Source organism: Myodes glareolus, chromosome 2, assembly GCF_982192425.1.
Source record: "Myodes glareolus chromosome 2, mMyoGla1.1, whole genome shotgun sequence".
Taxonomy (NCBI): domain Eukaryota; kingdom Metazoa; phylum Chordata; class Mammalia; order Rodentia; family Cricetidae; genus Myodes; species Myodes glareolus.
The window spans coordinates 106,464,161-106,491,407 of NC_142027.1; the positions used below are offsets into that span (position 1 = coordinate 106,464,161).

Below are 27,247 nucleotides of genomic sequence, written 5' to 3' on the forward strand. Positions count from 1 at the left end.
CAGCCTCTGAACTCCCCTCAAAGGCCACGGATCTGCTGCTGGGCTCCAGGGAGGCTGCTCCCACAGAACACTTCAGTGATTCCTTCTAGCTATGTCTGTTCTAGAACCTTCTTTGAATGCAGTGGGCAAAAAGGGCTCAGAGCAGCAATGTGTCAGTCATGACATATTGCCTGGGACATCTCTGAGAGTGGACACAGCTGGTCCATGAATAGTCAAGTCGTGAGATGTGGGGGCAGGGGCTATAGTAGCCAAAGGTCTGGTTCTGTAGGATGTCATCCTACCCTTTCCCATGATAAGGTGCCATCAGTTCCCTGAAGGGCAGGAAGATGTGATTGTATCAGAGGAAGTGGCGTCATTCTCTCTGAATGACATGTGCAGAGGTGACTTCCCATTTCCTCAGATTTCCTGGCTTTGACTGCCTTCTCCATGCTTCCCTGCAGGTGGCTACACCGCTGCTCTCTGTCATGTCTGCTTTCTCTGCCTTCCTCATCCCCTGCTACGTCTCTAAAGGAAGGACTGGGCCTAATGAGCTTGCCATGTGCCAGCTGTTAGTCTCCAGCATTTTTACACAACAGGTTCTGGTTTTTCCTTCAGGATCCCAGCTATCTCTTGTGCTCAGCCTCACTGCTGCCACCTGCTGGCCACTCAATCCCAAATCATGAACTCTGTTCTCATTTCAAGTCCTGGACTCAGTTGTTTCCCATAGGGACCCTGATGAGGGACGATTTCTGTCCAGCAGGCTGTAATCATTTTTCTGTCGTGAGAACCCAGTTTGCCCCAATAGCAGTGACTGCGCCCTGCAGTCATGATGCTTTTATAGGGGAGGGGCACTTTCTGAGGAAGGTGAGGCTGGGGCTGTCCAGTGTACACATGGGGCTTTTACATACATGTGACCTTGGGGGATGTCAGACTGCAGTGTTAGAACCTGGCTGCTGCTCAGGCTGTAGCACAAGTGTGCCCTGCACCCACAGAATAAATAAGTGTAATTTTAAAGACTAAACTTAAAGAGGGCTAGGCATGATGGTGCATGCCTTTAATTCCAGCTTTGGAGAGGCAGAGGCAGACGCAAACAAGAGTGGATCTCAGTGAGTTTGAGGCTATCCTGGTCTATATATCAAATTTCAGGCCAGAAATGGCTATATAGATTATAACTTATAAAAACTAAACAAAGAAAGAGTGAAAGAAATCCAAGGTAGAATGTGTCCTGAGTAGTAACGGCTGAGGTTGTCTGCTGGCCTCCACATAAGTGAGCACACATGTGCACCTGAATACAGACACAGACATATCATGCAGGGAGACACCCATAGCTGATGTGCTACCACATGTTTATCCAATCCCCTTCCTCAGTAAACACAGCCTCCCGAGGCCAGCCTCTGTGACTTTTCCATATTGTGTTACTAGCATTCGGACACTGATTTTATACCCGGCTGTGTTTTCCCATGACAGTGATGGCAGAGAATAGACTCAACCCTTCAAATTGCTGCCTGAACCATCCAATTCCAGAAAATTCCCTCAAATAACACAGTGAAGGGCAGATGGGCCTGCCCCAGCAGACAACTCATAGATGAGAAGTGTCCATCTGTCCACCCATCTTTCACACCATCCAGTCTCCCACTCCCAGAATTCTTTTCCCTAGTGACAACTAATGCAGCCCAGAAGGAACCCAGAGTAGCTGCCCAGACTGGGTCCTGAGAGAGTTGAGGGGAAGCTTGAGAGAGGGTGGAGGATGATGACCTGTGGTGTAGACAGGACACTCAGGCTGCACTAGGACATCACAGTAGCACAGATGCCCCACCCCCATCTGAACCCCTTTTCTCCCCTTGATGACATCAACATCTGTCTTCTGCTGCCCAACCTCAGTGTGACCACCTCCGTGCACCCCGTAGAGGGGAGCCCCAAGAAGAGGCTCTATACCGTGTCCTACAAGTCTAGTGAGCAGTCGGGTGACCAGATCAGCCACCTACTCCTCTGGATGAAGTCTTCCAGGTTCTGTAGATAGCCAAGGCAGAGGAAGGAACTCACAGGTCACTGAGTTTGAGGTCACAGAAACTGAGAAACTCTCAGTTTTATCTTCAACTTTATATATTGCTTAAACAAAACTATTAATATCCACAAATTTATTTCAGTGAATCTAAAGGAAAACTGGTCATATCTTCAAGTTCTCTGTCTCCAACCAAAGGGAACTAATGGATGGCCTGCCTCCATGGCCTCTCTGCTGTTTGGAGTTTCAGTTACTTTTGTTTTCTTGGTTTCAAAACAGAGTCATACGTAGCCCAGCCTGGGTTCAGACTCTATAGGAACTAATGCTAGCTTCCAATTCACAATCTTGCTACCTCTACTGTCAGTCATTGGAATTACAGGTTTATGTTAGGCCACCACGCCCGGATTGCTCTAGTAGCTTTTGTTACTGAATGGCTCTGACTGGGGAACACAAACCCTAAAGAGTGGTAGCCCGGCTAGACCCCATGTCTGCTCCCATTCGAACATCATGTTCCCTTCTCCCTGAGGGAATTTTATGTAAATGATGTTGAGAATGCTGGGTCTATATAAGACTTTGCTGTGGGCCCCATTCTTGTTTCTTCCTTTTGAACAATGGAAACTGACATGACAAGTCACGTGACCATCAGAGTAACATCCACGAGGCCCCTTCGCTGTGCCCAGCTGCCTGAAGGGAGGTGATGGTAAATTAACCATACTTTAGGTGACTGGGGAGACGGTCATCATGGCAGCCTGCCTGTGTGAACACCCAAGGATGCTCAGAGGAGACACCACTCCAGCCGCCAAGAGATCACTGTGACCACGGCTGCAGCTGAGTTCAGCCTCAGAGGCTTGGATCCAGTTACACCACAGCAGACATCTCACAGCTGCTCCAGGGGACTCTACTTTAGTCATGAGAAGCCTTGGTGACTTCTCCATCACCCCTCTAGCTTCAGCTAGTGCCATGGGGATGGGACAGTTTTCCAAAGACTCAGCAAAGGCCCCTGATTGATTCACAGTTGAGGCTTGTGTATTCGAGGAATAAAAGCTGCATCTATGCAGGACTGTGATCGGTGGATCTGAATCATGCATGCCTGTCTTAGGGTTACTATTGCTGTCAAGAGACACCATGAGCATAGCAACTCCTATAAAGGAAATAATTTTGGGTGGCTTCCAGTTTCAGATGTTTAGTCCATTATCTTCATGGTGGGACACAGCAGCACACAGGCACATACTGTGCTGGAGCAGAGCTGAGAGTTATTCATTTGAATGCACAAGAAATAGGAAGTGAACTGTATCTATCCTGAGCATATACTGAGCATAGGTGACCTGAGAGCACACCCTCACAATGACATGCTTCCTCCAACAAGGCCACACCTGCTCCAACAAAGCTATGCCTCCTAATAGTGCCACTCCCTATGGGCATATGGGGGCCAACTACAGCCACACTGCCAAATGGCCATGCACCACCTCTGGATGTGTGTGCAGCTTGGATTTCTGTGACGCGCTTCCTGACCAGCAGGAAAGGACGATCACAAAATCAAGAATCCTTCTCAATCACAATTTATTAGAGCTCCTTGCTTGAAAGGGGGAATGGGGAACAGGGATGACGAGAGAGAGAGAGAAATCCAAAGACAGCCGCTTTTCTAGGGTGAGAGGCTCGAATGCTGATTGGTTGATGCCATTCTACTAGGACCCAAGGCCACGGGACAGGTCAGGAGACCGAGTCTCTTGAGATGCAAAATAAGGCTCCGAGCACACCGGCCTAGGGCGGCAACATCAAAGGATATGTATACCTCCAAGCTGAAGGACTGCTGGCACTATCTGGCCAAGGCGACATCCAGGCGGCTCCCTACAGCTCCTCCTTTTATTGTCTTTAAGAGCAATAAGGCAAAACTATTTTCCAATCTGGTCCCCACCTCATGATGTGTGGACTGATTAAAGAAAAGAAAAGCAAGACACACCCTTCCCGTGCAATGGGACAACTACTTCCCTGGGAGTGCTAGGGCTGTGTCTGTACACCCTCCGTCTATGCATATCTTCCTCTGTGCCGTGGGACTATCTGGTCCCTAGAGGGTGCAAAGGCTATGCATGGCTAATTGCCTGTGAGCTCTTTTGAGGCTGAGAGCCAACCTGGGGTGAGGATACACATTCTAAGACTGCCAAGGCTTGTGCCACAAAGACCTTGTCCCTCCTCACCTGGGCTAGCAGGTAGCACACCAATCAAAGACATACAGCACTTCCACCTAGACATAGCATGCCAAGGATATCTCTGCTCCCACCCATCCCCAAGGAGGGAGAAAGGCAGAATAGAGTCAGTCAGAAAATTGCTAAGAGATAAGAGGTTGCACAGGGTGCTGCTCAAGGTGATAACGTGAAACAGTTGCTCTTGACACCGCCCAGAGGGTCATCACTGGCACGAATCTTCCACAGCAGGACACTCAGCATCCACTGGATCATCTTTTTTCTTTATTTCTCTTGTCAGTCTCGTTGGCACCCAGATTGGATCTTCACGATTCTGAGGGAAAATGCAAATTGCTCCCCTGGATCTGGTAATTACCTGATCCGGTCCACACCATTTATTAATCAATACATCCTTCCACATGACCAAATCTCGCTCTGTAGAGCTTTTAAACAGGGCATGCCTGTCTGCTGCTGTTTTTCCAGCAATATTTTGAATTAAAAAATTAAGTGTAAAGAGTGCAAGAGAAATCCTTTCTCTGGGGGAAGCTGCTACAGCTATTCCCCCTTTTTGCTTTCGCAAAATTTCCTTTAAATTTCTATTTGCTCTTTCTACGATACCCTGGCTTTGAGGATTGTATGGTAGGCCAGTGGTATGTTCAACTTGTAATTGCTTGCAAAAGGCTTTAAAGCCCTGTGAGGCATATGCTGGGCCATTGTCAGTTTTTAAACGACTTGGCTTTCCCCAAGCTGCCCAGGCCTCTAAGCAATGCATTTTTACATGAGTTACCTTTTCCCCTGCCAGTGGGGTGGCATGAATTATTCCAGAGCATGTGTCCACCGACATATGAACATACTTTTGTCTGCCAAACTCCGAGATGTGAGTCACATCCATTTGCCAGAGTGAGTTTGACTTTAACCCCCTGGGATTTACCCCAATATGTGGGGGATGTAACATGGTCACGCAGGAGGGACAGGCTTTTACTATCCTCCTGGCATTTTCCCTAGAGATCTTAAACTTTAAGCGAAGTGTATTCGCTGGAACATGATAAAGCTGATGGAAATCTCTAGCTAGCTGGAGTGAATCTGTAGCCACAAGGGCGAGTGCTCGAGTAGCACCATCAGCTTGAGCATTAGCCTCTGCCATAGGTCCTGGCAAGAGAGAATGGGCTCGAATATGAGCAACATAAAAGGGATTTTTTCTTTTTAAAATATGTTTTTCTATTTGTAAAAGAATATTAGACACTGTACTTGAGCTGCGAATTGAGGCTGCAACCTCAAGAGAGGCCACAGCATTGACCACATATTGTGAATCTGAAATTAAATTAAATGGCTCAAGAAATCTCTGAAACACCTCCAAAACCACCAAGCACTCAGTAACTTGGGGGGAATCAGGCCGAAATTGAAAGACCACAGGTTTAGCATTTCCTGCCACCAGAGCCCCTTTTCCGGTCTTTGAGCCATCTGTATAGATAGTTAAGGCTCCTTCTAATGGGTGGGGTGAGGTAATCCTGGGAAAATACACCAAATTTTTCTCCACAAAATTTATTAAGGGGTGCCTTGGCACATGATTGTCAATAACATTAGGGAATGCACAAAGCAGGATAGCCCAGCCATCTATTGTGGCTGTCAAAACTTCTACCTGTTCCCTCGTATAGGGAATTATCAACTTGTCAGGCATTCTCGCAAACTGGGCTAAGCAAAGCTTTATTCCCATTAATGCTTGGCCAGCCACCAATTCTGGATAATATTGAACAGATCTTGCTCCTATGGAATTTCCATGCATCCACCAGAGGGGTCCATCTTGCCATAACACTCCAGTGGGATAATTTTTTGTTTTGAGAATGCATAGCAAAATTGGTAAGGATGGATTCACTCGCTGTAATTGAGCTGTAGTAATAGCAGATTCTACCCTCTTAAGGGCCTGCATTGCAGCCGGGGTCATGGCTCTAGGTGAACAGATATCAGGATTGCCTTCTAAGATGGAAAACAAAGGCAAGAGCTCAGATCGAGGTATATTTAAATATCCTCTAATCCAATTTATATTTCCCAGCAACTGCTGGAAATCATTAAGAGTTTTAAGGTGATGGGTGCGAATAAGCACTTTCTGAGGCCTGATGCTTTTAGGGGTGATTATAGTCCCCAAAAATTTCACCATGGAAGATGTTTGTACTTTATTTGAGGCTATGTGGAATCCTTGCTCCTCCAAAAGGGATGTAACCTTTTGGAAAACTTCCTTCAGGGTCTCCTGATGTGGGGCAGATAATAATAAATCATCCATGTAGTGAACAATTTTTACCGTAGGAAATTGTCTCCTAACAGGACTCAATGCTGTATCTACATATAACTGACATATGAGGGCGCTATTGGCCATTCCCTGAGGCAAAGTTTTCCATTGAAACCGAGCATTGGGTTGCTCATTGTTAACAGATGGAAGAGTAAATGCAAACCTTTTCCGGTCCTGGGGACACACGGGAATTGAAAAGAAACAGTCCTTGATGTCCAAGGAAATTATAGGCCAATTCTTTGGTATTGCTGAAAGCAATGGAAGACCCTGCTGGGCTGGGCCCATGACCTGCATCTGAGCATTGACTGCCCTAAGGTCATGCAGTAACCTCCAACCTCCAGAAGCCTTTTTAATCACAAAAATAGGCGTATTTCAACGCGATACAGAATGTTCTAAATGTCCTAGTTCTAACTGTTCTTGTACTAATTGTCTTGCAGCTTCCAGCTTTTCCAAGGAAAGGGGCCACTGAGGGACCCATACCGGCTTATATACTAGCCAAGGGATGGGCATTGTCTTTTGTGTGGAAGCTACAGCTTCAGTGGCCCCTATGAAAAACCCAAGCCTTTTCTATCTAACTTGGAGACAGTCTCAATAGGATTCTGTCTACCTTGGAGACATTTACCAAGTCCCTTATTGGGAACATAGCCCTGACGTGCCATCATTTGCTTACTGGTATCAGAATAATCATTTGTAAGTCTCAATCTCATTTGAGACTGCACATCCCTGCCCCATAGGTTGATGGGCAAATCAACCACAAAAGGCTGAAAAGTCCCTCTCTGATCTTCTGTTCTCCAGACTAACTCCTTAGCACTTATATGCGGTGTTTGTGCATACCCCAGCCCTTGAAGGGACTGGGAGGCCTGTTGTAAGGGCCAGCGTTTTGGCCATGCTTGGGATCTGATGATACTTTTATCTGCTCCAGTATCCACCAGGCCTGAAAAAATCTTTCCTTCTATTTCTAAATTTAAGATTGGTCGCTGATCAAGCTCCAAGGATAAACAAGCCAAATCTACTCCCATGGGAGCAAGGCTTTTGTCCTTTAAGACAAGCCCCTCTGCTGGAAGCTTATTGCGCCCTGAAGGCAGAACTAAGAGTTGAGCTATTCTGTCTCCTGGGGCGATGGAAACTACCCCATATGGAGAATGGCAAAGAATTTTAATGCAGCCTTCATAAGCAGGGTCTATGACTCCAGGATGGACTATCAGGCCTTTCATAATTGAGGATGAATGTCCCAAGACTATGCCAACAGTATCTTTTTCTAATGGCCCAAACACGTCAGTTTCTATGACCTGAACTCCCATATCCTGAGTTAATAGCAGTTTGGAGGTGGCACAGAGGTCCAGCCCTCCGGAGCCTTTGGCTGCCCTTCTTGTTGGGACGATGGAGTCATCTCGGGGACTGCCATCGTGTTCTGAATTGCCCCAAATATTTTTGGGCCCTGGGTGCATGGGCCCCTCAATCCGTTTTTTGACAATGACTGAATAGGCATAGGAATAAGTTGTCCATTTATATCCCTAACTGATCTGCACTCATTAGCCCAATGTTTCCCTTTCTTGCATCTGGGACAAATGTCTGGCTGCCTCTGCGATATTGCAGCTGAGAGCCCTAAAGAATCTGAGGCATTATGACTATTGGGACATTGTTTTTTGAAATGCCCCAACTGTCCACATTTAAAGCATGCCTTTCCCTTATCTCCTCTGACACCTCTGGCAGCAGCAAGCACAGCAGCCGCCAGCCCTGCATTGGTTAGAGGCCCCCCAACTTCACGGCAGGCTTTGATCCAGGCTTCTAATACCTTTCCCTTTACTGGACCTATTGCTCTTTGACATTCCTTGGTGCTCTGCTCAAATATTATTTGCTGGACAAAAGGCAATGAAATATCTAAATTTCCAAACATTCTTTCAGCTGCCTCTGTCATCCTAGCCACATAATCAGAGAATGGCTCTGCAGCACCTTGAATAATCTTGGTTAAGTTGCCAGCTGTTTCACCTTTATTAGGGAGTGATTTCCATGCTCTATAATGAATCTCACTAACCTGCCTATAAACCTCCCAAGGATAATGATTCTGATTTCCAGCAAATGCCCCCTGTCCAAGAAGCATATCAGCCGTCCACTCTGGGTGGCCACTTTGTATGTTAATGCGCTCTTGGGTCTGAGCCTTGTCCTGGACTATAGATTTAAAATCCAGGAACTGCCCTGCTGGAAGAGCTGCTCTTGCAATCTCCTGCCAGTCTGTAGGAGTCAGCGCTGTTGTAACAATCCTTCTCAATAATGTGATTGTATAACTGGCATTTGCTCCATAATTTCTCGCAGCTTCAACCAAATCCTTCAACTGTCTGTATGGGATTGGTTCATACCACCTATTGTAATTCTGTGGCTCCTCAAAAACAGGAAAGGCAGCAGCCAGTTGCGACCAAGTTTGCCTTCCTATGAAGCTGTGACCTTCTGTAGCTACCTGCTGGTACATGGGTGAAGGGGCGGATGGGGGAAGGGCAGAAGATACTGGCGCCTCGTCTCTTCTGCCCTTTGTAGTAAATACATCAACATCGCCCCGCCTCCGGCTACCTTGCTGCTCTTTCTCGGATTTAGCAGCCGTTCCCTCTAGTTGTTCTTCCTCCTCTGATAAATCTAAATCTACAAATTCTTTCACTACTAAAGCTATGGGGCTTCTCTTCCCCTTTTCTCCTTTTTTTATTTCCGGATCCTTATCTTTTAATTTTTCCTTTTTCTTTCTAGGCCTACTAGAAACTCTTGTTCCTCCTTCTGATCTGATTCTGAAAAGCTGTCCTGATGTTTCTGTAATGCCTTGCGACCCTGTTTTAATATCTCTATATTACGTTCTTCCTTCAAGCAGTCCCGCACCATCCTCCAAAAAGGAAGTGTGCCTCTCCCAATATTTCCTTCTGCTTGTTCCAAATCCCTGCCTAGCTTATTCCAAGATGGTAAAGTTAGGTCACCTGAAGCTGCAAACCAAGGTGAGACATCAACAATGTCTTTTACAATGTTAGCGACAGTGCTAGCAGAGATCTTTAAATCACGCTGTCGCAAAAGTGCCTGGATTGAGCGATAAATCTCCCTGGGGTTTGAGCTGGCTCCATAAGAATTGCCCATGGTGCGCACTTACCCCCTGGGCTAAAGAAAAAAACCTCCTTTTTACTTACAAGGAAGTCCTTTTAGAAAAATGCCGCTCGATCTACTGTGGACTTATTTTTACTTTTGACTAGAGCTGCAGTCACAGCAGCAACAAAGGCACTCACCACCTGGTTAATCACAGCGCAACCCAAAGCAACATAGAAGAAGGAATGCAAACATTACCACTCTGGACCAGCCTTAGCAATCAGCATACATCTGGAGGATTTCCTGACGTCAGTCACCGCTCTTTTGTGTTGAGTTCTGAATTCTGCTCCCTCCTTGGCTTGTTCAAATCCGGCGTCCCGGGTTATCAGCACCAAAATGTGACGCGCTTCCTGACCAGCAGGAAAGGACGATCACAAAATCAAGAATCCTTCTCAATCACAATTTATTAGAGCTCCTTGCTTGAAAGGGGGAATGGGGAACAGGGATGACGAGAGAGAGAGAGAAATCCAAAGACAGCCGCTTTTCTAGGGTGAGAGGCTCGAATGCTGATTGGTTGATGCCATTCTACTAGGACCCAAGGCCACGGGACAGGTCAGGAGACCTGTCTCTTGAGATGCAAAATAAGAGACCTGTCTCTTGAGATGCAAAATAAGGCTCAGAGCACACCGGCCTAGGGCGGCAACATCAAAGGATATGTATACCTCCAGGCTGAAGGACTGCTGGCACTATCTGGCCAAGGCGACATCCAGGTGGCTCCCTACAGATTTCATCCTTAATGGTCAGTGTGGATGCTGTCCTTATATCCCAGCATGCTCTTTGGTAGAAGCTGACCCACTGACTATCAAATGTTAAGACAGACTGGACTTGGGAAGGAAGTCTTGTCCTAGGGGAGATCCCCGAGGTCAGAACATCCACATGGCAGGAAATAAGGAAAGTGGGTGGATGTAGATGGGCCTGTGAGGAAAGGAAGCCAAGCATGGGACCCAAGCAAGTCATGGTTTGTCACCTGTGGAGGAGCATGGAGTTGCCAGGGGGTGTGGCTGAGATGACAGTGTCCAGGGAGAACAGGAGAGAGGAACAGGGTTCTCAAGCAGTGGTTCTCAGTGTGGACCTTGTTTCCTGCTTATCTCTGTGTCTCTGCTCCTGGACACAATCTGCTACTCTCTAAGGTCTCATGTCTGTGTGTTGGGCTGCATTAAGAGAGACATGAGATCATGTCTGGGAGGAAGACATTTATTAAAAATGTTATTAATTACATGGACTGAGAGAAAACAGCACATTTGGGATCCCAGGATCAGAGACAGACAGATTGACCTGGGTTCTGAGGAAAGGAAATCAGAGCGCACATGGCAGAAGTGGGGTTCTCTTCTTGTACCTCTTCATGGACGGATGTGTCACGGCACAGGCCTGCAGCCCTGCTCTCTAATTTCCAGGCCATGGTCAGGGAAGGGCTGCAGACGCAGGATGTGTGGTTACCAGTCCCTACTTTGATGGAAACTCACCACCCTGGTGAGCGATGCTGGCCCCTGGAGTTCTGTTAGCTGGGGACTAAGAGACAGTGCTGTGCCTAAGAAGGAGAGGACAGACTTCCAGAGTCAGTTTTCTACTTGCACCGCTCTGGTCCCCCAAATGAACTCAGCCCACTGGACTCGGCGGCAGATACCTTCTCCCACCGAGCTATCTCTGTGCTCCCCACTTTTCTTTTGTCCTCTATTATGTAATTATGAAATACTTCATTTAAAGTAAATTTGGAAAATGTTATGACCAAGATTTATCCCCTGGAGTCACACACAATATTTTTTTATGATATGGTGTCTCACTGGTCTGGAACTCAGCAATTAGGCTGGACCAGCTGGACAGACAGCTCCATGACTCTGACTGTCTCTTTTGTCCAGGGCTGGGTTTACAAATTCCTGTCACCTCCCTATCTTATAATGCAGCTGCTCCCAGTCACACTCAGGTCCTCCTGCCTGTGTGCAAGACTTTTCTAACTCAATCATCTCCCTAGCTCCCTTGCATGTCTCTCATAACAAACTTCCCCAAACAGCCCTTCATCTGCTCCTTGGGATGTCAGCTGCTCACCAGACTGGGTTTCAGCTTTAGTCTGCTGGCCTGTAGGAGAAGAACCAGTGTCAGTGGGGCAGCCATGCTGATCCTCCCTCTGCCTCTCAGCTGTATTCAGACAACATTAGGGGTACAGAAAGCAAACAGCTCTGTAGCAGCCAACCAGAAACAGGACTGAGAGTCCCCAGGACATGAGGCCAGTCCCCAGCTGTCCTGCACAGCACAGCCAATCAGAGAACAGCTCTCCTGTCCACTGCCCCTTGTTTATGTCTTTCTCCCTTTGCTTCCTTCCCCTGTCTTGAACTCATGTCCCTTCCCTGCTCTCCCTGCTCTGCACTCACCAGGCCTCCCTTTTGTCTCCCTGGAACCTGGTTCCCGGGCTTCCCTGTGAGTGCAGCTGCTACCCTCTGCAGATTTAGTCTCAGGGTTCGAATCCCAGTCAGACTTCTGCTGCTCCCCAAACTGCAACTACTGGGTTCTTGGTCTTTTCCTTTCAAAACTAATCATTGTTTAATGGCAGCCATAAGTCATTCCAATAAATTCATATATATATATATATATATATGTGTGTGTGTGTGTGTGTGTGTGTGTAGATATATACATATATACATATATATGCACACACACATAAAAATACATTCCATATGTTCTGTTACTCTAGAGAGAATCCTGACTAATACACATACCTATCTCCATGTCCCACAACTGACAAAACTCAGAGGAAAGCTCAGGTGACGCCCTGTCCTGGACCACTCACCTTTTCTTCCACCAGAGGAAGATCAGCATCACATAGATGGGGGTTATGAGCACAGCTGTGGCCATCACCACCCCGACAGTGGCTCCCAGGCTCACAAGAGAAGGATTCCTCTCTGTGTACTCCAGGCTAGCCGTGGTAACTGTAGAAGTGATGATGGAGGGGCTCTTCGTGATGGTTCTGACTGCTGGGGAGAGATGAGGAGTGAGCAGATCCTCCCTGGATGAGAAGGGATATGGTGTATGTCACATCTTGTCTCTTCTGTGGGCGGTGGGATGGGGAGCAGCTGTTAGAAGTTCACAGAGGGGAACACATGCTGAAGGCTGAGACTCTAGGAGAGCAAGCTCAGTGCACACCTTCCACCTGTCCTGGCTGTGTGTCCTCAGATTTACATTTAGTCACAGACAATTAAGTCAGAAATACAGTTGTTTTGGTCATAAATGCATGGAACAAGCAGATGTCTCAGTCTGTATTGTGTTTGTTCTCAGGAACTTTAGACCCTGAATTGATCCCTAGAATCCATTTGAAGACCCTGGTGAGCTGGACATGACCTTTAATCCTAGCCCTAGAGGCAGAGGCAGGCAGATCTATGTGAGTTGAAATCAACCTATCTATATATATTTAGTTCCACACCAAACAGAATTGAGTGAGTTGTGTCCCAGTAAAAGGAGGTGGTGACAGGCATGTCCCTGGGGCTCACTGGCTAGCCAGCCTAGACTACTTGGCAAACTTGAAGCTAGTGAGAGACTCTCTCTCAAAAAATAAGGGAACGGCGCCTGAATGTTTCCTCTTAGCGTCTGAATGTATATGAAGAATTGTCAACGATTACACACATACAGACAGACAGACAGACAGACAGACAGACAGACACACACACACACACACACAAGAATTAACAGACCCTCTTGATCACACACCCAAAATATACAAAATGTATATCAGAAATTATATAATTTTGACCATAAGTGTCCAGCTCAGTACAGGGCAGCATACATTCATCTGCTCTTCAATCCCGACGAAGGTCAATGTCCATATTTATCTATTTGGAAACACTAGACCGACAGTTCTCATCCTGTGGTTTGCTACCCCCACAGTGGTAGAATATAAGATCCCTTGCAGTCATATATTTACAGTATGATTCATAACAGTAGCAAAATTATAATTATGAAGCAGCAATAAAAATAATGGGGGGTTCACCACAACATGAGGAACTGTATTAAAGGGTCTCTGCATTAAGAAGGTTGGGGATCTAGACCCAAGAAGCATCTCCTTTCTCTCCCTTCTCTGAGCCCTGACAGCTGCAGTTAGACATTACATCAGGTCAACATGGCAGCCAAAGAGACTGCACCCGAACTGTGCTGCGAGCATCCCCTCACAGGTTGGCCTTAATCCAGTCAACAGCCACTGCTGGATGTGGTGGCACATGACTCTAGTCTCAGCACTCGGGAGATGGAAGTAGCAGGTTTCTGTGAGTTCCAGAACAACCAGTGCTACATGGTGAGACCCTGTCTTATAAAAACCAAGACACCAAAATATAAAAGAAAAGAGGAACAGAGCAAGGTTGTGGTCAACAAGGAAGCCCAGAGTTCCAAGTACCTGCAGGACCATTTAAAGGGTGCAGGGGTAACAGCAACATAGAGTTCCAATCAGTGTTCCCAGGGCTGGGCCTGCAGTTACTTCTGCTTCACAGGAGAGGCAGGGATCAGAAGACAGAGCAGCCACATCATGAAAATGGGGACATAATTTCCCAAGACCCTTGGGGCTTGTGTGGGAGAGGTAAGGGCAAGAGGGCAAGGAAGGGGAGGGCAGTTGGGAAATGGAGACCCTAAAAGGGAATTGCAGGGAGAATTCCCACAGATTTACACCTGGTTTGACTCCAGAGTGTTAGCACCTCACCTTAATCTGCCTTTTGTAACTGCTACATTTCCCCACCCCCCACCCCCTCTATGTGATCCTTGCCTGTGAATTTTCTGAAGGTGCAAAGCCTATGCAAATATGGTTGAAGCAGGGCTCAGAACACCCCAGGTATTCTTCACCTGAGGATTTGGGCAGCTTAGATGAGAGGTGTTGGGGTATGAAAATCAACTTCCTAGAAGGTATAAGTTGGAGAACACTAAAAGGGCCATTCACTAAGCTATAATGGCTCAGTCTGAAGACAGGAAACCCCTGCTGCTAAAAGGACTAGAATCATCCTTGAGGTGCCTTATCTCTTGATTTCCTGAACCAGAGAGTGGGTAGGGAGAGGTGAGGGATATGTCCTGGGGAGCTAGGACAGGATATAGGGGACTGTGGTGACAGATGACAGATTACAGTTGGGTTGTAGGGCACCAGGAACATCCAGTGGGCACCTACTGCTTGTTCTGGGCTTAGGTTGGAGCTGTGTGGAGATGTTCTATACGGGGACTAACTAGAGCCCTAACACAGGACCAAGTGAGTCAGCTACATCCTGGAGAAGTCAATGCATCTCGAAGTCACGGGGAAGGGGAAAGTGACCTGGACTGAAGTGTTAGTTTGGACAGAAAGGGGGTAAACTAGAGGGAAGGCCTCATGCTGAGATCTAGAGTGTGGTGGGGTTCCATCTGAGCAGAGGATGACAGACAACTCAGAGGAGACAGCAAAGACTTGCTACAACCACAATGTGTCAGAGCCAAGGAAAAGGAATATGAAACCAAGGTCAGAATTGTGGAACCTGAGGTGACAACTAGGGACAAGAAAGCCAGAGGCATCAAAGCCTGAGCCAGGGTGGCTCACCAGGAGTGATGGTGAGTTGGGTCCCATTGATTGACTGAAAACCCTCCATGCGTTTAGTGGTTTTCAGATGAACTCGGCAGAAGTACACTGTCTGGTCCTTCTCCTTCAAGTCCAGGATTCTGAGGACTCCGAATGTCTGAGGCTGTGTCCAGTTCAGGATGAGCCGGTCCTTGAAATGCTCATGTATGAAACCCGAAGAAGAGTTGTAGATAATTTCCCCATGGACGTGCTTCCATTTCCAGAGAATCCTCATCTGTGGATCCTTTGCCAACTCCCAGGGGAAGTAGAAGAAGAAGGGGATCTCGATGGAGCCGCCCTGGACACCAGAGACGTGTGTTGGCTGACCAAATCCATAAAGTTTTTCTCTGTTGGATCCTGTTAGGTTCCCTGAGAAGGATGGGGAGAATCTGAAGCCACTTCAGGAGATGGAATGGACAACCCAGAGCTTCCTGAGCCATCATCCATAGGCAGGTGTGGGACACAGGGAAGGACTGTCCCTATGTCCCACTGTCCCATATGGAACAGGACAGACAGGGAAAATTTGAGCAGGACCAACTATGAGGATGAGGTTTCTCTTGGGGCTCAGAGGACAGGCTGGCTCCTAGAGCAGTCACCTCTCCACATGCCAGCCGGCTCTTCCCAGCCCCACTCACCCCTCCTGTGGTTAAGTCCCCAGTAGTGAGGTTCCCACCACTCACCAGCTTGCAGGCTTGCTGCTGGCAGTAGCAGAAGCAGGACCCAGGCCATGTCCAGAATCCCTCCAGTAAGAGAGACCAGCAGAGACATCAGGAGGGAGAACAGGTCCTGTGGAGAGTCTCTGGGGTGGTCAGCATTCAGGAGACAATCAGAACAAAAATGATCCCCACCCCCTGGGCTGTATGTGGAGGACTGAGTGGGGCAGGACCTCCCCATCTCCACCTCCTGTGGCCAGCAACTTCCTTTATCTTTCTGGCTTCTTCTTTATCATGTTGCATAAGATCCTTCCTTGTGATCACTGAGAAGATGACTGTGCCCTTGATCCCAGCCCCCATTTTTGGCTGGAAGATACAGACTTTACCTCTTCATGCTGGGCTCTCCTCTCTTCCACCTTGACCTCCTGTCTCATCTAGTCTTTCCCATTCCCTATGCAGCCTGCAATCACTGTTTCCTCAGCTCCATAATTTCCTCCAGTCCTGCCCTCCCCTCAGTCTGTTTCTCACTATGTCTCCCCTCGTGCTGGTTGTCTGTGTCTTTCTCTCTAATGAAACACATTCAGTCTCCAGCCCTAGTATGGTGAGCCCACCTTCATCTGCATCTTGTTCCCCTCAGGGACTACTCACAGCACCCCAAGAAAACCAATGCCCGGTAGACAGTCTCGCTCTGACTGCTTCCTGCTGCTGAGCCTGTAACTTTCCTGGGCTTCCTGGGTGACCGGTCCCCTCACCTCGACAGTGACTCCCAAGCTCCTTCAGTTTCTGAAGGAGCCTTCCTGCCTCCCACCACCCTTAGCACACACTCAGAAGAGGAAACCAAGGGTCAGAGAAGCCCTTGCACACGTCACATGACTGGAACACAGCAGGTGAGTGGTCTTCAGTCCCATTGAGCTCGTGTGTTCCTCCACTCCACACGGACTTCTGGCTGCCTGCTAGGTGCAGCCTCTGAACTCCCCTCAAAGGCCACGGATCTGCTGCTGGGCTCCCGGAAGTCTGTTACCTCAAAACATTTGAGTGTTTCCCTCTAGCTATAGCTGTTCTAAAACCTTCTTTGCATGAAGTGGAAAAGAAGGTAGAGAGCTGCAATGTGTCACTCATGTCATATTGCCTGGGACATCTCTGAGAGTGGACAGAGGTAGACTGTGGCTGGGGTGTATGTGTGAGTAGTGGGGGTGGAGGCTGTGGTGTCCTCAGGGTTGGTTCTGTCAGAGGTCATCCTACCCTTCCCCATGACCAGGTGCCATTAGTTCCCTGAAGGGCAGGAGGATGTGGTTGTACCAGAGGAAATGGCATCATTCTCCCTCAGTGCAGAGGTGACTTCCCATTCCCTTAGATCTCCTGGCACTGACTGCCTTCTCCATGCTTCTCTCAGGTGGCTATGCACCTCTGACATGTCTGCTTTCTCTGCCTTCCTCACAGTTCCCATGGTCCTCTGATTCCTTTACTTGAGCTCTCATGGTCATGGACCTCATTCTCATGGCCTCACTGCCAGCTGCACATGGACGCACTTCTGTATCCGTCTATCTTTTCCTTGGTCCAGAGCACAGAACCTTTGGGATGATTTAGGCCCAAATGAACCTTCGGTCAGGAGAGGGGACTGGGCCTATTGTACCTGTCAGAAAGTCCCCCCTTATTAGATGGGGTATCATGTAGCCTAGGTAGGGCCTTGAACTTGTTATGTAGTCAAGATGGATGACCTTGAACTTCTACAGAACCTCCTCTCTGCCCTCTGTGTGCTGTGTGACAGGTGTGCCCCCTTTTCCCTACTGGAGATAGAACCTAGCTGTGCTTGCCAGGCAGGTAAGCACTCCACCAGCTGAGCGCTGTCCTTAGCCTTAGTGGGTCTGAGAGGGGGCCCTCTTGGTCATGAGCGCTAACCTCCAGTTCATCTGGCCTTGCTCTACAGTCAAGGGTCCGTAGGTGAAGGTCATTTGATGGCTAAGTCTCTCAAGGAGGGGCTGGGACCCATGAGCCTGCATTATGTCAGCTGCTGGTCTCCAGCATTTTTATACAACAGGCTCTGATTGGTTCTTCAGGAGCCCAGCTTCCCCTTGAGTTCAGCCTCACTGCTGCCACCTGCTGGTCCCCCAACCAAATCATGAGCTCAGTTCTTTTAAGTCCTGGACTCAGTAGATTCCCATAGGGACCCTGCTGTGGGATGACTTCTCTCCAGGATGCTGTAATCAGTCTCCTGCAGTGAGAACCATTTTTCCCCAAGAACAGCAACGGGGTCCTGCAGCCATGATGCTTTCTCAGGGCAGGGGCACTTTCTGTGGAAGAGCAGCCTGGGGCTGTGGGGTGCACACATGGGGCTTTTGTGCACATGTGACAGACTGCAGTGTTAGAACCTGGCTGCTTCTCAGGCTGCAAAGTGAATGTGCCCTTCCTCCTACAATAAATAAGTAAGTATAATTTAAAAAATTAAGGTGACCTTGGTGGCACACGCCTTCTTTCTAACATATGGGAGGCAGAGGCAATTGGACATCTGTTAGCGTGAATCTAGCCTGGTCTGTGTATTGAGTTCCAGCCAGGATTGCATAATGAGACCTTGTCTCAACACAACAAACAAAACCACAACAGAACAACCAAAACCAGATTTATTTAAAAAACAAACAAACAAACAAACAAGCAAAACAAACAAGTAAGCAAAACCAACTAACAAAACAAAATGTCCAGGTACATGGTGTCTGGAGTAGTAAAGCCCGATGTTGCTCTCTAGACTCCACATGAATGAGCACACACTTGCATACGTATGCATGCATGCGTACATGTGTGCGCGCACACACACACTCTCTCTCACACATACAGTCATGCAAGGCACCTCTCACAGCTGATCATCCAACACCTGCCGACCGAGTCCTCATCCTGAGTAGACACGGCCAGAGCAAGGTTGTGAGCAACAGCGAAGCACAGACTCCCCAGCTCCTGCAGGACCTTGGGAAAGATGCACGAGTAACAGTAACACAGTGCCCAGGCTCGGTCTCAGCGCTCCCAGTGCGTGGGACTGCAGTTACTTCTGCTACTGAGGAGAGGCAAGGATCAGAACCACGTCATGAAAATGGGGACATTGTTCTGAAGAGCCTTTGGGCTCGTGCGGAGAGGTGACAACAGGGAAGGAGAGAGGAGAATTAGGAGCCTGAGGTGACATCAAGGTAACAGAGAAGTCAGAGACATCAAACGAGAAGCAGGGTGACTCACCATGGGTGATGGGCAGATGGGTCCCATCAATCGACCACCAAGCCTACAAGCCTTCTGTTGTGTTTACAGAAATACGTGGTCTAGTCCTTCTCCTGTAACTCAGGATTCTAGGGCTCCAGATGTCTGAGCAGATGCAGCATCCAAGCTTCACTTCCAGGCTTCATCTGGCCTTGCCCCACTGTCTGGGTTCTGCGGGTAAAAGGTTATCCAATTGCAGAGTCTCTAGGAGGAGCTGACCTCATTAGGCCTGACCTCTCATCTGCTGGACTCCAGCATTTTTGTTTGTTTGTTTTGGAGACAGGGATTCTCTGTAACTTTGGTGCCTGTCTTAGAATTTGCTCTGTAGACCACCAGGCTGCCTTCGAATTTACAGAGATCCACCTGTCTCTGCCTCCCTAGTGCTGGGACTAAATGTATGTGCCACCACTTTTTGGCTAAGTCCAGCATTTTTATACAGCAGGTTCTGGTTGGGTCTGTAGGTGCTCAATCTCACTGCTGCCAACTGCTGGGCCCTGAATCCCAAGTCATGGGCTCTGTTGTTACAAGTCCTAGACTCAGCTGGATCCCCATAGGACCCTGCTGTGGGATGGTTTATGTCTAGCATGCTCTAATCAGTCTCCTGCAAGGACAACCATGTTTCTCCTGACAGCAGTGACTGGGCGCTGGAGCCATGATGCTTTCATAGGGGCTGTGGGGTGCACACATGGGGCTTTTGCATACATGCGATTATGGGGAGTGACAGACTGCAGTGTTAGAACCTGGCTGCTGCTCAGGCTGTAGCACAAGTGTGCCCTGCACCCACAGAATAAATACGTGTAATTTTAAAAGTTAATACTTAAAGTGGAATAGGCATGGTGGTCCATGCCTTTATTTCCAGCTTTGGGAAGGAAGAGTCAGAGGCAAACGCGAGTGGATCTCAGTGAGTTTGAGGCTATCCTGGTCTATATATATATACAAAGGCCAGCAATGGCTATATAGATTTTGTCTCATAAAAACCAACCAAGCAAACAAAGAAATCCAAGGTGGAATGTGTCCCAGTAGTAACACCTGAGGTTGCCTGCTGGCCTCCACATAGGTGAGCACACATGTGCACACATGTGCACCTGAATACAGACACAGACATGTCATGCAGGGAAGCATCCCTAGTTGATGTGCCCCACATGTCTACCCAGTCCTCATCCTGAGTAAACACGGCCTCCTCAGCCCATCCTCTGTGACTCTCAGACTCCAGTTCCTGATCGTGTCCCCCGCATTCAGACCCTGATTTTTTTTTAAAGTAATTTTATTAAATTATAAAAGTTTCCATTTATGCCCCTCTTCCCAACACCCAACCACTCCCCCCACTCCCTCTCCTCCTCCCTCTTCGTCCCTAAGGGCAGTCAGGGTTTCCTGCCCTGTGGGAAGTTCAAGTCCCCACCCCCTCCCTCCAGGTCCAGGAAGGTGAGTATCCAAACAGACTGGATCCCCAAAATCCAGTATATGCAGAGGAAACAAGTCCCAGTGTCATTGTCAATGGCTTTTCAGAAAGACTCTGGGCCAGCCACATTCAGAGAATCCTGCCACATTCAGAGAATCTGGTTGGATCACTTCCTCATTCAGTCGCAGTCCAACTGGCCTCGGTAAACTCTCATTAGATCCGTCCCCTTGTATCAGTGGGTGATAGCATCCCTCGCAGTCCTTATTTGCTTTTTCATTTTCTTCGTCCTTCTGCTCCTCATTTGGACCTTGGGGGGCTCAGTCCGGTGCTCCAATGTGGGTCTCCGTCTGTATCGCCATCCATCGCCAGATGAAGGATCTATGGTGATAAGCAAAATATTCATCAGTATGGTTATGGGCCAAGGCCGGTTCAGGCACCCTCTCCTCTGTCCAGAAAACAATCTGGGGATCTCACCTTGGACCTGGGATCCCATATATAATCAAGTCTCCTGTAAACCCTAAAATAACTCCCTTAGTTGAAATATATTCTTCCCTGATCCCATATTCAACCTTCCTCCATCCACCCCCCCTCCCCCGTCCCGGTCAACCGAGCTTTCCCCATTCCTCCCCTACTCCCTTCTCTCTAACCCTCTCCCCTTCCAATAACCCTGCCACCCACCCCCCCCCCCATGCACCCGAGGTTACCTGGGACTCTTGACTATTTCCTACCTCCTGGCGGATAGCTAAATAATCTTCATCAGGTTCATCTTCTTATTTAGCTTCTCTAGGATCACGAATAATAGGCTCAAAGACCTTTAATTATGGTTAGAATCCACTTATGAGTGAATACATACCGTGTTCCTCTTTTTGGGTCTGGCTTACCTCACTCAGTAAAGCGTTTTCTATTTCCATCCATTTGCATGCAAAATTCAAGATGTCATTGTTTTTTACCGCTGAGTAAAACTCTAATGTGTATATGTTCCACACCTTTTTTAACCATTCTTCTATTGAGGGGCACCTAGGCTGTTTCCAGGTTCTGGCTATTACAAATAGTGCTGCTATGAACATAGTAGAACAAATGCCTTTGTAGTATGTTAGGGAATCTCTAGGGTATATTCCCAAGAGTGGAATTGCTGGGTCCTGAGGGAGGTTGACTCCCAGTTTCCTGAGAAGCCGCCACACTGATTTCCACAGTGGCTGCACAAGTTTGCATTCCCACCAACAATGGATGAGAGTTCCCCTCTCTCCACATCCTCTCCAGCATAGGCTATCGTTGGTGTTTTTGACTTTAGCTATTCTGAGAGGTGAAAGATGATATCTCAAAGTGGTTTTGATTTGCATTTCCCTGATCGCTAAGGAGGTTGAACACGACCTTAAGTGTCTTCTTGCCATTCGAAGTTCATCTGTTGTGAATTCTCTGTTCAGTTCAGTACCCCCATTTTTTAATTGGGTTAATTAGAGTTTTAGTGTCTAGTTTCTTGAGTTCTCTGTATATTTTGGAGATCAGACCTTTGTCTGATGAGGGGTTGGTGAAGATCTTCTCCCAGTCAGAAGGCAGCCTTTTTGTCTTACTGACAGTGTCCTTTGCTTTACAGAAGCTTCTCAGTTTCAGTAGATCCCATTTATTCATTGTTTCTCTTATTGTCTGTGATACTGGGGTCCTACTTAGGAAGAGGCCTCCTGCGCCTATATCTTGTAGATTACTTTCCACTTTCTCTTCTATCAGATTCAAAGTGGATGGATTAATGTTGATGTCTTTAATCCATTTGGACCTGAGTTTTGTGCATGGTGATAGATATGGATCTACTTTCATCCTTCTACAGGTTGACATCCAGTTATGCCAGCACCATTTGTTAAAGATGCTTTCCTTCTTCCATTGTATACCTTTAGCTCCCTTGTCAAAAATTAGGTGCTCATAGGTTTGTGGGTTAATATCCGGGTCTTCTATTCAATTCCAAAGGTCGATTTCTCTGTTCTTATGCCAATACCAAGCTGTTTTCAATACTGTAGCTCTGTAATAGAGTTTGAAGTCAGGGATGGTAATGCCTCCTGAAGTTCCTTTATTGTATAAGATTGTTTTGGCTATCCTGGGTTTTTTGTTTTTCCATATAAACTTGATTATTGTTCTCTCAAGGTCTGTGAAGAAGTTTGATGGGATTTTGATGGGGATTGCATTGAATCTATAGATTGCTTTTGGTAGAATTGCCATTTTTACTATGTTGATTCTCCCAATCCAAGAGCAGGGGAGGTCTTTCCATTTTCTGGTATCCTCCTCAGTTTCTTTCTTCAAAGACTTAAAGTTCTTGTCAAATAGGTCTTTCACTTCCTTGGTCAGAGTTATTCCAAGATATTTTATGCTATTTGTGGTTATCGTGAAAGGTGAAGTTTCTCTGATTTTCCTCCCTGCTTCTTTATCCTTTGTGTATAGGAGGGCCACTGATTTTTTTGGAGTTGATCTTGTATCCTGCCACGTTACTAAAGGTGTTTATCAGCTGTAGGAGTCCTTTGGTAGAGTTTTTGGGGTCACTTATGTACACTATCATATCATCAGCAAATAACGAAAGTTTCACTTCATCCTTTCCAATTCGAATCCCCTTGATCTCCTTATGTTGTCTTATTGCTATAGCTAGAACTTCAAGCACTATATTGAAGAGGTATGGAGAGAGTGGACAACTTTGTCATGTTCCTGATTTTAGTGGAAAGGCTTTGAGTTTCTCTCCATTCAATTTGATGTTAGCTGACGGCTTGCTGTCTATTGCTTTTATTATATTTAGGTATGATCCTTGTATCCCCAGTCTCTCCAACACCTTTATCATAAATGGGTGTTGAATTTTGTCAAATGCTTTTTCAGCATCCAATGAAATGATCATATGGTTTTTTTTCTTTCAGTTTATTTATATGATGGATTACATTGACAGATTTGCGTATGTTGAACCAGCCCTGCATCTCTGGGATGAAGCCTACTTGATCATAATGGATAATTTTTCTAATGTGTTCCTGGATTCGATTTGCCAGTATTTTATTGAGAATTTTTGCGTCGATGTTCATGAGTGAGATTGGCCTGTAATTCTCTTTCTTGGTTGTGTCTTTCTGTGGTTTTGGTATTAGGGTAACTGTAGCTTCATAAAAGGAGTTTGGCAATGACTCTTCTGTTTCTATATTGTGGAATACATTAAGGAGTATAGGTATTAGCTCTTCCTGGAAGTTCTGGTAGAATTCTGCATTGAAACCATCTGGTCCTGGGCTTTTTTTGGTAGGGAGATTTCTGATAACACCTTCTAATTCTTCACGACTAACAGGTCTATTTAGATTGTTCACCTGTTCTTGGTTCAACTTTGGTATATGGTACTTATCTAAAAAAATGTCCATTTCTTTTACATTTTCCAACTTTGTGGCATATAAACTTTCATAGTACGATCTAATGATTCTCTGAATTTCCTCTGTGTCTGTGGTTATGTCCACCTTTTCATTTCTGATCCTATTAATTTGCATGTTCTCTCTCTGCCGTTTGATTAGTTTGGATAGGGGTTTGTCAATCTTGTTGAATTTCTCCAAGAACCAGCTTTTTGATTCATTGATTCTTTGGATTGTTTTCTGTGTTTCTATTTTGTTGATTTCAGCCCTCAGTTTGATTATTTCCAGTCTTCTACTCCTCCTGGGTGAATCAGCTTCTTTTTTTTCTAGAGCTTTCAAGTGTGCTGTTAAGTCTCCCATGTGTGCTTTCTCTGTTTTCTTTATTTGGGCACCTATTGCTATGAACTTTCCTCTTAGCACTGCTTTCATAGTGTCCCATAAGTTTGAGTATGTTGTGTCTTTGTTTTCATTAAATTCAAGGAAGACTTTAATTTCTTTCTTAATTTCTTCCTTGACCCAGGGGTGATTCAGTAGTTGACTGTTCAACTTCCATGAGTTTGTTGACTTCCTGGGGGTAGCATTGTTGTTGAATTCTAATTTTAATCCATGGTGATCTGACAAGACACAGGTGGTAACTAATATTTTTTTGTATCTGTGGAAGTTTGCTTTGTTACCGAGTATGTGGTCAATCTTCGAGAAGGTTCCATGAACTGCAGAGAAGAAGGTATATTCTTTCCTATTTGGGTGGAGTGTTCTATAGATGTCTGTTAAGTCCATTTGATTCAATACCTCCAATAAGCCTCTTAATTCTCTGTTTGGTTTCTGTCTGATTGACCTGTCCATTGGTGAGAGAGGAGTGTTGAAGTCTCCTACTATTAGCGTGTGTGGTTTGATGACTGCCTTGAGTTCTAGAAGAGTTTCTTTTACATATGTGGGTGCCTTTATATTAGGGGCATAGATATTCGGGATTGAGACTTCTTCCTGATGAGTTGTTCCTGTTATGAGTATGAAATGTCCATCTCCATCTCTTCTGATTGATTTTAGTTTGAAGTCGATTTTGTTAGATATTAGAATGGCCACACCCGCTTGTTTCTTAGGTCCATTTGCTTGGAAAACCTTTTCCCACCCCTTTACTCTGAGTAGGTGTCTGTCTTTGTGGTTGAGGTGCGTTTCTTGTAAACAGCAGAATGTTGGATCCTGTTTTCGTATCCAATCTCTAAGTCTGTGCCTCTTTATAGGTGAATTGAGTCCATTGATATTAGGAGATATTAATGACCAGTGGTTGTTGACTCCGGTCATTTTTTTTGGGTAGTAGAGTGTATGTGTTTTCCTTCTTTGGGTTGTGCTAGTGAAGGGTCGCTAGATGTCTGAGTTATTGTAGGCAGTGTTGGGAATGTTGGATTCCTTGGGATGTAATTTTCCTTCTAATATTCTCTGTAAGGCTGGATTAGTAGTTATGTATTGTTTAAATTTGTTTTTATCCTGGAATATTTTGTTTTCTCCGTTGATAGTGAATGAAAGCTTGGCTGGGTATAGTAGTCTGGGCTTGCATCCATGGTCCCTTAGTTTCTGCAGTACCTCTATCCAGGACCTTCTGGCTTTCATGGTTTCCATAGAGAAGTCTGGTGTAAGTCTGATAGGTTTACCTTTATAGGTTACTTGACCTTTTTCCTTTGCAGCTCTTAATACCCTTTCTTTAATCTGAATGCTTTGTGTTTTGATTATTATATGGCGAGGGGATGTTTTTTTCTTATCCAGTCTATTCGGTGTTCTGTATGCTTCTTGCACCTTCATAGGAATATCACTCTTTAGGATGGGAAAGTTTTCTTCTATAATTTTGTTGAATATATTTTCTGGACCTTTGATCTGCAATTCTTCTCCTTCTTCTACTCCTATTATTCTTAGATTTGGTTTTTTTTATTATGTCCCATATTTCCTGAATGTTTTGTGATGAGAATTTGTTGGATTTGCTGTTTTCTTTGGTCAGGGCGTTTATTTTCTCTATGGTGTCTTCATACTCTGAGATTCGTTCTTCTATCTCCTGTATTCTATTGGTTATGCTTGTTCCTGAAGTCTCTATTTGTTTACCTAGATTTTCCATATCCAGCCGGCCCTCGGTTTGTGTTTTCTTCACTGCCTCCATTTCAGTTTTCAATTCTTGAACTGATTCCATTACCTGTTTCATTGTTTTTTCTTGGTTTCCCAGGGTATCATTTACGAATTTACTCATTTCTTCAAACTTTTTGCTATATTTGTCTTCCATTTCTTTACTCATTTCTTCCATCTTTTTGGTAAATTTCTCTTCTATTTCTTTAAGAGAGTTATTCATAACCTGTTTAAGAGACTCTATTGCTTTCATAATGACACTGTTTTCCACTTCTTCCGGAATAGGGTGCTCAAGTCCTTCTGTCCTAAGATCGCTGGGATCTGGCGTTTTCATGTTGTTTTTCAGATTATTGGAGGAATTCTTGCCTTGGCGCCTGCCCATCTCTTCCTTCAGATGCTCTCCAATGGCTCTTTCCTCCGCTGGGTCTTCTTCTACTGGATTAGTGCCCCTTGCTATCCAGGAATCACTTTGCCTGCAGCCTTAGCTTGCTGCAGGCAGGCTATTAGAACAAAGGGACTTCCTTCCCTTTCACTCACCGCCTGTCCAGCCTGCGGTGCCCACCCCGGCTGAGATGGAGGAATTTAAGCCCCAAAAAAAGGAGAGGGGAGGGTCGGGGTTCCAGGCAGAAAGCTGGGATGGCGTAGCAGGAGAGAGGGTTTAGCTGGGGGAAGCTGCCCCTTTGGAGTAGCCAGGGAGATAAGGATGGCGGGAATATTGTGTGTTCCCTAACTGGACTTGTATGGCGGTCAGGGACAACACACTTACCCCACCGTTGTATCTTCTGGTACAGGATCAGAGCCCCTTTCTGGTCAGAAGTCTCCCTGCCTGCAGTCTTAGCTTGCTGCAGGCCGGCGATCAGAACAAAGGGACTCCCTTCCCTTTGCACTCACCATCTGTCCCTCAAATAACACAGTGAAGGGCAGATGGGCCCTGCCCCAGCAAACAACTCATAGATAAAAACTTCCGTCTGTCCACCCATCTGTCACACCATCCACTCTCTCACTCCTTGATTTTTTTTACCCCAGTGACATCTAAAAGCACCCAGAAGGAACCCAGAGTAGCTGCCCAGACTGGGTCCTGAGAGATTTGAGGGGATGCTAGAGAGAGGGTGGAAGATGATGACCTGTGGTGTAGACAGGACACTCAGGCTGCACTAGGACATCACAATAGCACATTTGCCCAGCCCCCATCTGACCTCTTCTTTCTCACCAAGGATGACATCATCATCTTCATCTTCATTCTGTGCTGTCCAACCTCCGTGTGAGTACCTCCCTGCACCCCTGTAGATGGGAGCCTCAAGAAGAGACTCTATACCATGTCCTAATGTCCATTGAGTGACAGGGTGACCAGATCTGCCACCTATTCCTCTGGATGAAGTCTTCCAGATT

At 46.4% G+C, this 27,247-nt stretch overlaps 1 protein-coding gene across 5 annotated transcripts; it reads right to left on the minus strand.

Annotated features, from left to right (window-relative positions):
• Positions 1–10,735: 10,735 nt before the first annotated feature.
• Positions 10,736–16,090, minus strand: LOC125402279 (paired immunoglobulin-like type 2 receptor beta). 5 transcript variants are annotated; one of them, XM_085683022.2, is made up of 5 exons: positions 15,791–16,084; positions 15,093–15,479; positions 12,345–12,528; positions 11,606–11,635; positions 10,736–11,090 (listed from the first exon to the last, which is right to left on the minus strand). In XM_085683022.2, the coding sequence occupies exons 1-4, from the start codon at positions 16,002–16,004 to the stop codon at positions 11,623–11,625; spliced, it is 798 nt and encodes a 265-aa protein (XP_085539148.2). In that variant the 5' UTR covers positions 16,005–16,084; the 3' UTR covers positions 10,736–11,090; positions 11,606–11,622. The 5 variants fall into 5 exon arrangements, with proteins under 5 accessions (XP_085539148.2, XP_085539154.2, XP_085539140.2 ...); XM_085683028.2 differs by having other exon boundaries at positions 10,736–10,974; positions 15,791–16,083; XM_085683014.2 differs by lacking the exon at positions 11,606–11,635 and having other exon boundaries at positions 12,345–12,525; positions 15,791–16,087.
• Between the last annotated feature and the right edge of the window lie 11,157 nt (positions 16,091–27,247).